The sequence below is a fragment of the Cervus elaphus genome, chromosome 7, assembly GCF_910594005.1.
Source record: "Cervus elaphus chromosome 7, mCerEla1.1, whole genome shotgun sequence".
Taxonomy (NCBI): domain Eukaryota; kingdom Metazoa; phylum Chordata; class Mammalia; order Artiodactyla; family Cervidae; genus Cervus; species Cervus elaphus.
In genome coordinates this window covers 19,657,852-19,675,036 of record NC_057821.1, presented here as the reverse complement: position 1 = coordinate 19,675,036, position 17,185 = coordinate 19,657,852, and the positions used below count along the sequence as shown (strand labels likewise).

Genomic DNA, 17,185 nt, shown 5'->3' with positions numbered 1-17,185 from the left:
AAAAGCAGCAGACTCACAGATATACAAAACAAACTCGTGGTGACCAGTGGAAAGAAGGAAGCGGGGACGGGCCATGCAGGAGTAAGGGAGGAATAAAAGGGGCTATTATGGGACAATAAAAAGCCATGTGTAGGGACTTCCCTGGTGGTCCAGTGGTTAAGACTTCACCTTCCAACACAGGGGGTGTGGGTTCAATACCTGGTTGGGGAGCTAAGATCCTATATGCCTGGTGGCCAAAATATCAAAGCGTAAAACAGAAGTAATAGTGTAACAAATGCAACAAAGACTTTAAAAGGTGGTCCACATTAAAAAAAAAATCTTTAAAAAATATCATGCATGTGAAACGTTTAAAAATTGTAAAGCCCTGTAGAATTTAAAGAATCTTTCATTTGATAAAAAAAAAAAATTGTTTTCCCATTAAACAAAAAAAGTTAAGGGTTGTTTTTTTTTTTTTTTTACTAACACTTCCAACCAGAGAGTAAAATTCAGGCCTGTGGCATCAGGGGTGTGGCACGAGGCTTATCAAGCACTTCTCAAATTGTCTTCACAGATAGCAAGAATTTGAACACACAAACTGTGTCCAGACAAATCAAACAGCTTTAAAACAATTTTGCTGTCCCTTCATCCAACACACTTTACATGTTCCCCTCCTTTTTCACATCTGACCAAGCTCTATGTCAGCATCCACCACTGATAAATAAGCAAAGATCATGGGCCAGGCTCCATTAAAAGTCTAGTCCTACACCCAACCAGGGTGAAGAGCAGTGGAGGATAAAAGCCAGCTGCCCTGACACCATCTGCAATGAGGAATAGAGAATGTCAAGACCACGATTCTTGCCACCCTTTCTGGGGCTGGAGAACTGGATGGAGGGACTGGCCTGGCGGTCCAGTGGTTAAGACTTGACCTTCCAACGCAGGGGGTATGCTTCTGACCCCTGGTCAGGGAAGTAAGACCCCACATGCTGCAGGGTGTGGACAAAAATTTTAAACCGAACATTCATTGGAAGGACTGATGCTGAAGCTGAAACTCCAGTACTTCAGTCACCTGATGTGAACAGTAGACTCTTTGGAAAAGACCCTGATGCTGGAAAACATTGACAGAAGAAGGAGAAGGGGCAACAGAGGATGAGATAGTTGACTCAACGGACATGAGTTTGAGCAAAATCTAGAAGATGGTGAAGGACAAGAAAGCCTGGCATGCTGCAGTCCACAGGGTCACAAAGAGTCGGACACCACTGAGTGACTAAAGAACAGTGAACAACAACAATATTTTAAACAGGAACAAAAATAGTCTTTATGGAAATATTCAATATTCATTAAAAAAAAATTTTTTTGAAGAACTGGATGGAACAGCACGGGAGAAAAATGAGATGCTTCAGGGCCCAGATCACTGTTTTATTTAAGTCTGTCTTAACTGTTCAGCTTATAAAGTAAAACCTCTGCAATCAGAAGTGCACAAGAATGTAGAATAATAAAATGTTCTCCAAAGAATTAAAAATGTGCAATGAACTGGGCACAAGTGACAAGAAGCAAGCAGGAAAAGAAAACAGTTTGGCTGCAGGACACAAGCCTGACAAGCTGGTGAAGCCGAGTGCTGAGACAGCCCTGAAACACACATGGTACCCTGCATACCCAGAAAGTTCTCCATCACCGAAGCGCTAGCCCAACTGAAGTCACAAAAGGAGTTGAGCAGAGCAGGGCTGCAGCCATGCTCTCCAAGCCTGCAGGAAAGGAGCCAGATCGTGGGAAAGAAAAGGCAGGGCTTTCGCCTTCTCGCACCAGTTCAGGACTGGTAGGTGGCCAGCACTGACCAAAAGTGTCCCAGTAGCAAAGATACAGATGATGGCTTTGGTCTCTCCTGGAGAGTAACTATGATTTACTTCCCTGGGGCACAGCACCCAGAAGCTCTTAGAAATCCATTCATGTGCATTAGGTAACAGATTTGCAGGTGTACTGGCAAGGGAGAATTTGCAAAGCTGAGTGCTAGAGAGTATAAAACCACCAGGCTTGTTCATTTGAGGATCCATAAGATACTTTGGCTACAGATTTACCCAGCTGCCAAGCAAGGCAAATAACCTCTTTATGTTCAAATATCTAATATTCTTCTCCCTTAAGAGGACTGATCTGGCCTGACTTGCTATTGACCTGCTGATACCAAGCACCACAAGGTATCACCCACCCTATATTCATCCGGTAATTATCAAACTGGTCTAATTCAGAGTGAAGCTACTAGCAGTGGAACTTGGGGTCACCTTGCAGTACTTTAGATGTCTTCCAGAATAAAAAGTCAGAAGACCTTTCAGGAAATGGTACCTCAAAAAATTATTTCTCCTGTGGCAGCAATGACATTTCCAATATAAGCACTTACGGAGAAGTAGGTGACATTGGAGGTCCAGTGAACCACCACCCCTATCATTCATCTTTGTAAGATTTTTCCCCTCAAGGTCAGGCTGCACCTGTACCTTGTTTTAACCAACAGAATATGTAAGAAGTGACTCTACTCCAATTCTGAGCCTTCAGAAGCCTTACAAAGGCCTGAAAGTTCCCACTTTTGCACCCAAGGGAACCCTGAGCTGCCACATAGGAGGTCAGATTCCGCTAGAAAAGGCCACTTGGAGAGGGTGAGGCTCTGGAACTATAGGAGAGAGAGAGAGACCCAGCTGTCGCCTCCTTCCTGCTGAGCCCAGCCTTCCAGTCACCCCATGAAGCCATCAGACAAGGGACTGAGACCACCATGCATGTTCCAGCATCAGCTGCCATCTTACTGCAAGAAAGACCATAGAAAACCCATCCAGATGAACCCCAGTCAACCCACAGAATCGTGAGAAATAATAAACTGGTGGCTGTTTTCTTTCTCTTTTTTTTTTTTTGGTCTTTATTTATTTATTTAATTTTATTCTGTACCAGGAAGCTTTGGGGATCTTAGTTCCTTGACCAGGGATCAAACCTGGGTTTCCTGCAGTAGAGGCACGGAGTGCTAACCACTGAACCACCAGGGAATTCCCTGGTTGCTATTTTAAGCCACACTGTGTTTGGGGATGGTTTGTTATTTAGCAATAGATAACTGACAGAGCAGCAAAAGAATAAAAAGACTTCTGACTGTGTAAGGTGATTTACTTTTTCCATCCTCTGCACAGCCAATAATACCCTTCCATCAGTCCTCCTCCTTAATTCAGAACCACAACAGTAGAATATGACACCGCTGAGCAAAATTTCATCTTCCTGGAGAAGTTCTTTCAACAGGACTGCAGTTGGAACCGACTGCATACGTGAAACAAAAGATCCTAATAGAAACTGATGTTTGAAAGAGTTAGGCATCCAAATGCATTACTATAGCTGCTGCTGCTCCACTGACTTCTGCTGGCAACATATGGCAGTACCTCTTCAGAGCTAACTTGCCAACAGAAGGTCAACATGCCTTGCCTAAACACAAGGCTGACAAATTTGGGATCTTAAGTATGATGTCATGTCTTAAACTGATAAGCTGGCAGAGAAAATAAATGACATTTCGTAAAGATGTGTACCATTCTCATGTTTATGCTACTTAAGATGAAGGTTCTAATAAGTCATCGGCTGTGTTCCTTTAAAGGGAAGTTTTATAACTGAGATGAATCACAACTGCAAAAGATCAAAGTTAAAAAACATCAATGATGCCATGGGGTACTTTTTAATCTTGTAATGAGTGATGATCATGTGCTCTTATGAAGTTCGTCCAACTGCCAGCACCAGATGTGTATATTAAGGGAAGGAGTTGTTTGTGATGTGACAGTACCCATTCAGCTGCCAGAGACAGAAAACATAGAAGGATGAAACCTTTCTGATTTTCTGAGTGAAGATGGGCTGATAAGTGGGGCCTCCGAGGACGGCATCAGTGCCCTAGCATCCTCTCTTGGACTTTGCTGTGAACAAACTGTTTATCATCAGTTCTGCCCAGCTGTCCCCAGGCAGCATGAATACCTGCTCCAGCACAATTTATAATACTTATTAGTGTCATTTACTAATGAGCAGAAATTAGTAAAGCCATCTGCAAGAAAAGAAAAAAATATTACCCGAGAGAACAGAAGCTAGATGGTATCTATTTCCTGGAAGTGTACTCTAAGCAAAAACTACAGCAAACTTCTGACGCTGAAACTGATGTAATAATAGCTCATGCTTACTGAGCACTTACTACCCGACAGTCCCTGGGCTGTGCATTTTAGATACATGACCTTACTTAACATCTTTGCAGCAATGGATGAGGAAGATACTATTATTAGTCTTCTCACTATATTATTAATTGTTTTTCTCACTTTAACAGAGGAAGAAACTGAGGCCAAGAGAACTTAGGTAACTTGCCTACCACCACACAACTGGTGAACCATGGTGTCCTGGGCTTTCAATCCAGACAGCCTGATGCAAAAGCCCACACCCTTAATCACTGTCCTGTTGCTGAGTAAAGACCCAACCAGTTAACCCGGAACCTGTCCTTGTTCAAACAGCTCATCTGCCGGAAGTAGCCTTTTCCACTTATACTGTGATCTTCTGAAGAAGGAGTGAAATTCCATTAACAGGAATCAAGACAGTAAAATACTCAATCCCTTCAAACTTTTGCAGTAATAAACAGACGTACACTCTTTCAATGACAACCATTACTTACAGAATTAAAATTTTGTGGGAGACGATTCTAAAACAATTGCATTCACTGTCTTTTTTTTTTTTCTCCCTTCAGGAAAGCCTTTTCCTAAAGCTATTCTCTGTTAACGGTTGAGACAATAAGGCACTTTGAAGAAGTCTAGAACAGCAGTCGGCAAACCACAACTTGTGTGCCAAATCTGACCCCCTCCCCATCTCTTTTTGTAAATAAAGCTTTATTGATATGCAGCCACTACCATTTGTTTATGTATTGGTGAAGGCTGCTTTTGAGCTACACTGGTAGAGTTGAGTCCCTGTGGCAGATATCATAGGACCCAGAGAGTTGAAATCATTTCCCATCTGGCATGTCACAAAAAAAAGTCTGCCAACCCATGTTCTAGAGGATTCTTCATTTAACATTATACACACACCTATCAATTAAAAGCTTTCAACTCACAGTTGAAGGAAATTGAAAATCCTGGGCATTTCCCACACCTGGGAGTCTCAAAACTAAAGAACAATATTGAGAAGAGGGTTTTACTTACAAACATTCAATGTTCAGACGGCCAAGAGCAGAGCAGAAGGAAATAACCCCGTGCTGAGAATACAGGTTGTAGGATTAAAATGTTACTGATACCAGACACAGCCAGACACTGAGTTTGGCCAGTCACCTTGTGATGTCAGAGAAACGACACCGCACTTGCACAGATATTTTTGGTTTGTGAGCAGATCTAGGGCAGTGGTCCACCACTCGATTTCTATACCTGCTTCTCCCCAGCACCTTCAGCGGCATCAAAAGCCTAAACTCAGGTCACACGCATGCTGTCTGCTCCATCCCTAACTCTCACTGCTTTCAGAGCACTTCTCTGTCTTCACAGGGACTGGGCCTAGCAACTGTTAATTCTGCCAGCAGCCTCCTGGGAATGAGGTGATACTACCCTTGCTTGAAAGAGAAGTGACTCTCCCAAAGCTATTCTACCTCCTTCTTCTGTCACGACTTTCAGAATGAGGCAGCACCCGCCTTCCCCGGCTTCCTCTCCCAACCATCATGTCTGAGCATCAACGTGTGAGCATCTGGAGATATACACAGAGACAGAGACACATACACACACACACAATGATGGTTTTTCCAAGAACTGAGAAAAGCAGCTGAGATCAGCAGGAAACATCTTTACGAGATAAGTATTAGTCGTGTTAAACGTGAAAAGACTACCATCCTGCTTGGTGCATTATTGAGAGAGATGCCCCTGCCTTTTCCGGAACTCGGGGGGCTAATCAGATAAAATGCTAGATGTCTTCCCTCTTAAGCCATCGTTCCAGATGGACAGCAGTCCAGAAAAGTCAGGCAAAAATCCGAAATCAGGCCAGAGAGCCCTATGCTGATCCATTCACCTGCACTGCATGATCGCTGGCCCTGAGCACCAGAGACGGGGCAGCCAGAGACTTGTGTGTGGCGACCGCCTAACAGGACACTCTTAACCTCAGCGGACAGAGCCAGCGCTCCCAACGTTGGGAAACCTAGAAGAACGCCACACACATGAAAGGAGGAGAAAAGAAAAACCTCAAAGACTGACTTTTCAGGCAGGAAACCTCCCTAGTTTGGGCGAGCAGTCAGCCTTCGTGAGAAGAGACAGTGGCGAGAGGAGCGGAAGGTAACACGTCTTCCCATCACTCAAGGACAAGCAGCCCCAGGGGCAGAGGGGAGGCAAAACTTCACCAGCCCTTTGCTCTCAATTTTAGGGGCAGAAGAGCTACGCCATTGTCTTGGCAGGTGTATCATTATATAACAAAGATTTCTGCCAGCTGTCCCTCCACCACAAGCCAAATTAAACTCTCAAAACACAATGGCTACATCTCCAATGGATTCACTCATCAAAGGCAGAGTTCTGTATGATGTTTCCATTGGCATGGAATTTTTAAGGTTGTATATATTAAATAATCTTTAATCCTTAAACATATTTAAATTAGGCTCTGGTAAGTATGTTCAAATCAGTTTTAGGGGCAGAGGAGGGAGTAAACCTGTTTTAATTTAGATTTAAGAGGAAAATGCATATTAGCCCAAATGGATGATGGGCACGGCCTTCAAATGATGCTGGTTCAACCTTCCAGATGGCCCAGGAGACAAATAAACCAAGGCAGATTTAAATCTGGCTTGACTCTATCTGCTAAAGAAACTATCTATGGCAATTACTAGAACATGAGCAAACAACAGTGTTGTAACAATCAAGCAAGTTATCATTTGCAAATAAATTCTTTGTAATTAAGCAGTGTGCACTCTATAAAGGGAATTGAGTGGGCGAGTTAAAAAGTTAAAACACATTCTTAGACCATGGGAAACACACACAAAAGCTTTTTGACTAAGCTCAGGATTTTTCAGTTTATTGTTTTCTTCCTCAGCTCTCGTGGGTCTGTTCTGCCTCATCTATTGTGTCCAGTAGATGAGCAGAATCTTTTAGCAAAAAAACTTAGAGTAACGGAAATTCACAAAGTTATGTTGGGCTTAGCAATTTTGAGGCAAAGGTGAAAAGTGTAATTTGATTTTCCACTAACTGTGAAGATCTAATTGCCCCTCGTAAAAATATATGCAGATAGCAAACTTGGCAAAGAAACTCTTCACGTGAAAGTAGCACTAACTTATCTTGGAAAAATTCCTCACAGGGTCTCCACAAACTCTATTCCCATTTCCAAAAGGAAGGCAAGCACTTACTTCTGGGTTCCCGGGGTCCATCCACTGTGACTTTAATAGCTCTGTGATAGGTGGCTACTTGGGGAGGATTTGTGAAGACAGTTATGGTCAAGGTGAAACTCTTGCCTGCAGATAGAAAAAGGAAAATCCACAGTGAATATAAAAAGACAGTATTGATGATAAAATGGCAGTACTAATGTCTTCATGGGGTTGCAAAGAGTTGGACACGACTGAGCGATTGAACTGAACTGAATGTCTACATTGCATTTAAGCATCTTTGAAGAAGTAACCAAACATGAACAAGGGTCAAGACTCCTTATTCTAATGAGAAACCCTCTGATGGCCATTTTAGAGAGTCACTAAGCTGATGAACACAAAAATCCTCATCTTCATGGCAGTCTTGTACAAGGAGGCTCCAATTTCAAAAAAGAGTTGCTCAGTAGCAAGAGCTCTAATAGAAACAAAAACTCTGGACCACTTGAAGAGGGTTCTCTTTGCTTTCAGTTTTTCTACAACATCAGGAACACATCCAAGCAGACAATTTTAGAAGTCTTTATTTAGGATTAGGTCATGACCCCGTGAGAGAACAATACTAAATCACTGTTGATTATGCTATTGACTTCACATGGCTTTAGCATTTCATTTGCTTAACTGCACTACAATGAGAAGATGAAAGAGTAAGATTCTTATGGGAATCATTTTAACAGGAGCCAGTGTCTCCCGTCCTGGCCTTAATGTGCCTGTGGTATGATGATTTCATCATTACTGGAACAAAGTTTCTCTCCTCCCTGCCCACCCCTTCCCTAACATACCTCCTCCTCTAAGAGCAATCCTGAAATGACTCCCTGACAGTAACTTATTCTTGGCTAAACGTACATGACATCTCCCAATGTAAATATGAACACTTGCTTTCAGCAGAGAGTGTGCTTCACTGAAAAAGTACATTTGATGTTTCAAATTAATGAGCTAAAAAAAGGTGATGAAGGCGGGGGTGGGTTGGGGGGGTGGAAGGGGGAAGGGTGGCAAAAATGATGGGGAGAAGTTTGGGTGCAGATCTGGCTGTTTGCTTTCTCCAGAAGATACCAGACTGCTACCCAGACTCACTGACAGTTGTAATCAGTTAGATTTGCGACGGTTAGTCATGTCAGATAGTCAAAACTGCAAACTGTTACAAGACAGGAAAAGGTGGGCGTGAAGCAGTGACTCAATAAAACATTCAGCAATCTCAGGCCAGAGAATTCATTTAGCCTGCTCCTGGGACAGAGCTTTGAAAAGCTCCTTTCCTTTTGCTTTTTTTTTTTTTGGTCAAAGACTGTTTTTCCCTTTACTGAAAGCAGAGGGTATGAAATCAAAACACAAATCTTAAACAATATGTAGCAACACAGAGTTTAATGCAATCTTTTCAAAGCTTAATATGGAACAGGTTGTAAAGGAGGCTTAATGTAGAACAGGTCTTTGGCTGTCAAGTCTAGTGAATGGGTTTTCTTTTCAAGCCAGACCATGTAAGTTCCTAAAATGTGTTTAAGACACATATCATTTGTTACTAGGCATATATAGTTTTAAGTCTCTTTGGCTACCCTGTGGCCAAGAAGGTGGGGTAGGGGAAGGAAAGAGAGAAAGGCAGGGGGAGGGAAATGTGAGGAAAATGAATATTGATTAGAAACCTATGAAGTACCAGTCATTTCATACACGTTATCTCATTTAATCCTACCCACTCAGGTTTATCACCCTCATTTCACAAATAAGGAAACCGAAGCTCAGAGAATCTTACTAATTTAACCACACAACTAATAAGTGGAAAAAAATCAGGATCTGAAACCAAGTCTTCCAGACCCTAAAATTAATGCTCTTCTTTTCGACTTTGTTAGAGAACATTTTTAGACACTAATAGGTAATTTATTGCTACATGTGTCCCAAACAGCTCTATCAGACCAAGAAACAAACAGAAATCTACTAATGAAGTATGTCAGCCAGAATGATGAAATCATCTATCTTTAAAGTGTCACTGATATTCTGTATTTCATCCATGATATATTGAATGTTACATGGATTTAAGAAATTTAATTATCTGGTTAGGGAACAGAGGATTTATTATAAACATTAAGACTAACCAGAAGAATAAGGCAGCCAGGAGTCTGAACTACTCACAGAAAACTGAAAGTCTACAGAAATGGAGTTTAGAAAGTTGAATTAGGAAGCCACTAGATCCAGATTAGGACCTTAAAACAATGGGAAGATCTGGAGGAGTGAACGGATTGAACTCCTAGATTGAAACTCAATTTGCATTAAACCATTAAAAAAAAAAAAAAAAAAAGATCCATTCTGGGTTGGATCAATGGCTTATGAGCCAGGACTGTGTTTCTAACAGTGCTTCAAGAGTGGTGCTTAGAAGACAGTTGTCATCCATGGCACAAATCTTCATAAATCAAGGATGTACACATCTCAATTGTCCTTAATGATTCTTAACAACCACAAGAGACAGTGCCCATGAATCTACCTAAACCATTTCTGAGAATATTGCTGTTTGAGACTTTCACAATGTACTCTGGATATTAAAATGCATTGATGCTTCTCCACAATTCATAGAAACACCTCACATAGAACAAAAGAAGGTGAAATATAAAATTCACCATCCAATATTCACAACAGAACCGATTTTCTATAAAGACTTCATTTTAAAGAGTTGGGTCTGAGAGAAAGGAAACCGATATGAAAGTGTGACTGAAGTCTTCTAAAATCAAATCCTAAGAATCAAGATGTACTTTAACAACTAAAACAAAAGCCAAGGAAGTTCCTCCCACTTCTTACTGCCCCTTCAGAAGCAATATGAACCTAATGGTTCCAGAAACTATCACCCAACTAGGTCATTTGCTCTTGTCCCTATAAACAGTGATACACTTCTGAAGTCAAATGTTTATATGAGTATTCGTGACTTACTCCCTTAAATTAAAAAAATTGTTCCAAATCCCATTGTTTACTACTCTCCATAAGTGATAAAAAATGCAGGCTCTTACTTAGGGAGCTAGCACTCATTAGGCAACTAATTGTAGCATCCTTAGCTTCATCTAGGAACTAGTTCTGCAGTATGTCCTCAAGTCATATATTTTCTGAGATACACATAGGACCTGTCATTGAAAGACAGTTCCAACCTAGCCCGAGGGGCTGTCAGAAATAGTGGGGAAAGTTAAGACTGTAAGCACAGATTGTATCCGGAATTGACAAAGTACCATGCTTTGCACACTACAGGTGTTTAGAAGTGCTTGTAAATTAAAAGCAACTCGCTTCATGTCAAAAGTGAGGAAGCACACCAAGAAAACTTAAAGACCAAAGTCACTTTCAATACTTTGCTTGAAATACAAAGGAGAAAAAGAGAAAAGACAATTGAAAAATGTAAGCCACTCTCCGCTGAATCCAAGTTTCACCAATGCTCTACTCGTATTCCAAAGCACTTCCAAAAGCTGTGGTCCTCGGATAACCCAGAATGCCAGAGTAAGTAGCAAGGTGACTGCTTTATAAACTGAAAGCTATTTTTTTAATTCCTGAGAGTGTATCTTTCAACCCATGAAAAAATGTAGCATTTGAGGAACTGGCTGTTTTTTCATTTTTTAATGCTACTGAAAATAGAAAATGTAAATAGCTGGGCAGCAAATACAATGGCAGCCTCTTGTTGCCCCAGACTTAAAAATTTGAGAGAAATATAGAAGTGTGAAAATCAAAGAGGAAGCTGGAAAGGGGCTGTCAGAAAGCAGGTCAGGTATACGGGCAGGTTAAAGGGTTTCCTGCCACTGAAGGACTGACCCATTTCTTTTTCAAAAGGGTAGTATCTCATCAGTATTCTCTGTCCTTTTTCCCTCTTCATTTCAGCTTGATATTACTGTTTCCTTTCATATAATATTAACACCCTGATTTAAAAATCTATTATTAGTGATACATCAATTTTTCTGTCTCTCTCCACTCGCTCCCCCCCACCCCCAATCTAAGTCTCGAAGACAAGTCTGGACCAATTTCTCCATCCTGCCTCTGGCAGCAGACTGTGGCATTTCAGATCCTCCACCAAGTCCCGGCTGCTTCAAAGGAAAAATCCTACTTTCTTCAGTTAAGATCATAAGAAATATAGGGGGAGGGGGTCAGCTCTGTTTGGACATAATTACACTTCATCAAAAGAAGCTTTCTTCATCTTCCATGCGTGAAAAGTCTGCAAGCAGTTAAGTCTGTCTTTTTTTTTTTTTAAATATAAAAATTGCTATTTGGGAAACCAGCCAAAACTCAGAAAGCCAATATAGTAAAACAGTGCACACCCTTTGTTTCTCTTTGAAGTTTCTTAAATAAATATGTTGAGGGTTTACAAAGTACACTATCACTTTGCCATAGTTTCTTCTCAAACTGATCAGAGAAAAGTTATGCAGCATCTATATCATACAAAAGCAAGATAAATGAAAACTCAAGTTTGTATCTGTAAAATGATGTATAGCGCCTGGTCTTCTAAATACTAAAATTCAACAAAGTAATATTACATTAGAAGAAAGATGCCCTTCAGAAGATACAAGTAAATCATCATGTTCAAATTTCTCTTGATTCTCACTAGAAAAAAAGAAATTTGAATTGTACAGTGGGCCTGCACAGTAACAGAGGGGAAAAATGAATACACACACATACACACTTTACACCTAATCAGTCAAGAGTGAGATAAGATGTATCTTTTTTTTCCTTTTAATGAAAGTGAACTAAACCTGATGCAGAGATAATAACCCCTTGAGTTTTGATTCTACCAGAAGCTCTCATTTTATTTCAAACCTTCAGTGACAGTATCTCATTAGCATGCATCATTTTTTTTTTTTTTTAAGTTAAAAAGTACAACTTCTTGGCCCTGTTCCTAGAAAGTAAACTAAAACTACTCACCGGAAACAGTCTTGCATGAATTTCCCTTATCAAGTTTTTACAATGGTAATAATTTGACATCTGATCCAAACTAAAGGGCAATTATTGGACATGGTTTAAAAATTGATGCTTCTCATTTCCTAACACAAACCTAGGTTGAAGTCATTCCACAGGTCTTTATAATTTATTTATAATTTATTTCACTCCAGTCCTAAAGTGGTCTATTTTCCCTCTTCTCATCAAAATACTTAAAATGGAAATGTCAGATTCAATCAATCAGTAAATGAACATAATACTTCTAATGAATGATGATTAAAAGTCTTGCCACAGAATAAGTAAATAAAAGCCAAAATCTGGTTTTCTTTGAGACTTTTTAAAAAAAATATTAACCGCATTTATGAAACAGCTACGAAAACCCTAAAAGGGATTATTTTCCCTTTTATGATCTTTTTAAGGATTCCTAATATTTGAATGGGGGGTATGGATGGTGGAAACTCTTAAATAATGTGGAAATATTTAGAGTCCCGATCATTCATCTGTCTAGGCAATTCCACATAGTCATTCTAACATAAGTAATACATTATTCACTTATTCAAATGAAAAGCCTTCTATAAAAGCCTATGATTTTTAAATAAGTTCCTATAGGAGTAAATTAAATCCCACAGAGGTAACATATGTGACAAGTGAAGAGCATTATGCTAGCTGTCCTTGCTACAACTCAGAGCAAAATTGATATTACCAGGAAATTGATCCAATGCACTCCCTTTCCTTTGCCCTTTGCCACTGAATGTACGCAGTTATTTGGCTCCTCATAACTCAGAACTTGAACCTCCAACTGTTCTTCCTTCCACCTCATATGCTCACACCCAGTGAAATTAGGAACTGGGCCTTCTGAAAACATTGTTTGAATTTTCAATATCATAAAACAAATGAAAAAGGCCTGAGTACTCACTAAAACACTCAACCTCATCTGGACGTATTTAAAGAAAACTTTCAGTAATTCTATTCAGTAGAAGGTGCTGACTTGTATACAGACTTAGCCTACATTTCATCAGAGGATCCTAACGTGTTTATTCCACTATCCATATGAAAAATCAGAGACCTACCTCTTCCACTCCGGCCGACAAATCTCAGATCGTTGAATCTTGCTACTTGGTTTTTCATAACAGCAGAGGCATTTCGGAGCTCAGCAGAATAATTTTCATCGTTACCCGCCATGACAGTAACCACAGTCCCATCTGGTACTTCTCCGAGAGCTACCACCTACATAAAACAGGAAAGATAGCAGCAATAATGGCATATCAGAAAAGCTGAAGAACTGAGAATATAGTCTCATCGTCAAGGATGCATTGTATCAGGACTTAGGGCTCCAGACCAGGAATGGCAGACAGGAACGAGGCATCTGCATACGGGTTCGGATGCCACTTCAAACAGACCAACGTTTCAGGGCCCACCCATTTCAAAGGCATGCAAAAGTTTCCTTCATTTGTTGTTGGACTCTTCATAGAATACATGTACATTTTTATTAAATCCCCATGTTAAGTTGTCCATAGGAATTATGCCACAGAAGGAAAGCTGATGCTCCATGTGCAGACGGCATCGTACATATTAAGGCACCGCCTGTCTGCAGCCTGGAGCACCCTGAGGTGTGGTCTCAGCCAGATCATAAGCCCCCCCCCCGCCCCACCCCGCAAAAAAAGGAAGTGTGGTCAGCTCTATGGGAGAAGATATTTAGGGGGAACCTTACAGTTTCTGACTATAGGGAAACCTAAATATGGTGTCGTATCCAGAACTACACTTCATATCCTTACTCTGAGCTGGATATTCAGCATTCAATCACACTGCAAATCATGACAGAATGCCCACTCTGCAGTGGGACCCAGTGGAATATACAAAGCCATCACGAGCTTAAAGTCTAGGTACAGGAATAGAGACATGTAACAGGCTGAAAATGATCACTGACACGAGTGGTACAGACAGAAAATGCACCTTTAGCCAAACTTCTGTCTCATCCTATCTGCCATCTTGGAATGACATACTTGCCTCCTTAATCTTCAGCAGTTAACCGGCAGCCAGCTAACTCGGGAAAGTCAGGATCCAGAATAATCAGTCTTTGAGGTTAATAAACATTTTCACTGCTACCAGGGAACACACTTTTAACCGGGGTCAGCTAACTTGCAAATAGGTGCCTCTGATTAACATGGAGCCCAGAAGGGACTGTCGGTGCAGAGTCTTTGCCGTCATACATAAAACACACTATTCTTAAACCTATTACCAAGGGCCTGTCTCTTAATAATATCCTTTCTCGCAGCTAACTTCCAGGATCCTATAATATTCAGATGATTTCCATCTCTTACTCATTCGGCTTCCAGATGCCCTTGCGGTGACTAAGCCATGGCTCCAACTGCAGTAACCCCACCATCCTCCAATGACAATACCCATGTGTGCTTGCCTGTCTGGCAAATATTACCCTCATCCTTCTGTTCCTCCCTCTTTTGTCAAGATGTCCATAAAGCAAACCAAAGCATTTAATTCCGTGCTCCCAATACAATTTGTACATAACTCTCATTAAAGCAGACTTCTTACAGCATGATGAAACAGACATGATCACTATAGTTTAGAGCTGCCTCTCCCCCACCGAGGAAGCCAGCTCCAACACCCCTCCACTCTGCCCTTGGCTCCAGCCAGGGAAACAACGCAACAAACAAAAGCAAAAAAAAAAGTCAATGTTTTTTTCACCTTTACTGTTCTTTTAGGCTGTTTCTCAGTTCTATGCCTCCTTTAGTACTCTGCTATTCGGTTTAAAATCTTAAAGCTGTCCTCAAATTATAGAACCCACTTCTACAGCATCCCATTGTACTCAAATAATCCTCATTTCAATGTACATATAGGAATGACCATCTTACTCCCTTTGATATGCTAGCCCAAAGCTAAGAGACTCTCTCTAGGGGCCCAGATTATATGAGACAAGAAATTACAACAGACAAGGGCCTTCATCTGCCTTGTTCACCACTCTATGCTCAGCTCCCAAAACTGTGCCTGGCACAGAGTAAGTGTTTGATAAATATTTTTGAAGTGAATAAATGAAAGAGCTCCATAAAGAGCATCACGTCCCACTGTCAACAGTCCGTGAGAGAACCAGTTAAAATTTGAGTCAGCACTCCCAGCTAGAGGCAATATGCCCTTGCTCCAAACTAGTTTTCTGACAACTTTTTCCGTCCCAGAGGAGAGGGAATCATGCCCACTGTCCTTTACCAGGAATATATGGTTACTCTATTCAATCTGAGAAGTCTCCCAGGTCAAGGGTAAATCCCATGAGAACATGACTTCCTTCCTGCATACTTGATCTAGTGCCTCAAGCGGCTACTGAACACAGGTAACGCTGTACCCCTGATGGGGGCAATGTACTCATCAACTTTTCAAAGTCACAAGGCCAAAAATGTGCACATCTGAAAAATACTGAAATAACTGACTGTGTTTGCCAGTATTCATTTGAATGCTTGACATTTTTTACACTCAGCATATTGTGTTTTAACACCTGCTGTGTGGCTTTCTATGTCAAAGTAAATACGGAACCAGTAAGTGTATTAATGAAGGCAGAAAAGTTGGGACTCTTTAGAAGAGAATTAATGCACTAAAAATCAAGAGGTCCCCCTCTTTCCCCCCACCTCTGTTACCCTTCTGCCATGATTGCAAGTAACTTCATCTCCTGAAACTACAGTTTTCCAATATAAATTGGAGATAATTTTTTAAAGTCTGTAAAATGTAGAAGATATACCATAAGTATAGAGTATAATTATAATGATGTGCTTTTAGTAAGATGAGCAGGCTAACTTCTGTTCCAAGTCGGCTGTGTGCTAAACACAGGCTTTTCCTTATAAGCATCCTTAAAGGGTTCAATTCAATATGTAATTCTTTACTTCATGTCCTGAGATGTTTTTTGGTGTTGTTGAGAGATACAGGACAGCTGATGGGTTTCACTCCAGGCTGGCGAAATTTCCGGAAAAAAAGTGAAGAAATCTGCCCCAATATAAAGATTTTTTAGAGCTCTGGGACATTATTATTTTACTGCATATTTTTAACATAATGGATTTTTTTTTTAGTTAGAAGAAAAGGAAAATTAATTCAATATGGGAAAATATGAAAGAAAAGATCCCTAAGAGTGAAATACATAAATCCATTTTTCTTTGCTTAAGCAGTATAATAATGGCCATATTAAATAATGGTATGTTTTATGTATCACATTTAATAACAAAACAAATAGGTCATCACAAATTGTGTGAGTCTTCTATGAGGCTTACAACTTGGCCTGGAAAAAAAATGCTAACTAACAAGATATAGTGATAACTTTTCCTGTTTTGGCTGAATTCTATTTTAGTAGCTAAATATATTGGTTTTTTGTTTTTTTTTCTGCTATTCACTCTACCAAATCAGATTGACTAATGTTTTTCTGAGGAAAAAAAGGGAGATACAGAGAATATATTTGACTTTATATCAATCAGAAGTGTAATTATATGTTTGAGGGTTTAAAAAAAAAGAAGTAGATCTCTGAAGCTAGAAAGTTTCCCTTGGAGATTCTCAACTGTGTTTATCTAAAAGAAAACCAAAAGAATCAAGAAATTTTTACACATTTCATCTGCACCAAAAAAGCAATGGAAAACATTTTAAGGGGTAGAGAGCAATCAAAAATCACCTTTTAACTAGTTAGTTTAGCACTCAAAATTTTGTTTCCACACCACCCAATACAAAAGTTCTGTTCTGCAGAGAATAATTTGTGATGAAACTTTAACAGTTAATTTTCTAGGTGCTTTTCAAACATAAAATCTACCAATTCAAGAAACTTCATGGGGAAGAGGGAAGTAATTTTGTGTCCTGACATTTCAGAAGAGAAAGAAGTTCCTTTCTTTAGCGCACCTCACCGATAACTAGCATTTAAATCACATGATACAGAGCTTGTGAAAAATAAAGTAAAAGGATATTTAACTCTAAAAACGCTATTGAAAATTTTTA

The 17,185-nt window shown here is 40.2% G+C and overlaps 1 protein-coding gene across 2 annotated transcripts in view; it reads right to left on the bottom strand.

Moving 5' to 3' along the window:
• RUNX2 (RUNX family transcription factor 2) overlaps positions 1–17,185 on the bottom strand; it is a 233,002-nt gene that overhangs the window by 113,307 nt on the left and 102,510 nt on the right. For both annotated transcript variants that reach the window (XM_043907628.1, XM_043907627.1), the window contains exons 3-4: positions 13,282–13,438; positions 7,319–7,423 (exon numbers count right to left, since the gene is read on the bottom strand). In XM_043907628.1, coding sequence (XP_043763563.1) covers positions 7,319–7,423; positions 13,282–13,438 — 262 coding nt within the window. The remainder of the gene's footprint in view (positions 1–7,318; positions 7,424–13,281; positions 13,439–17,185) is intronic.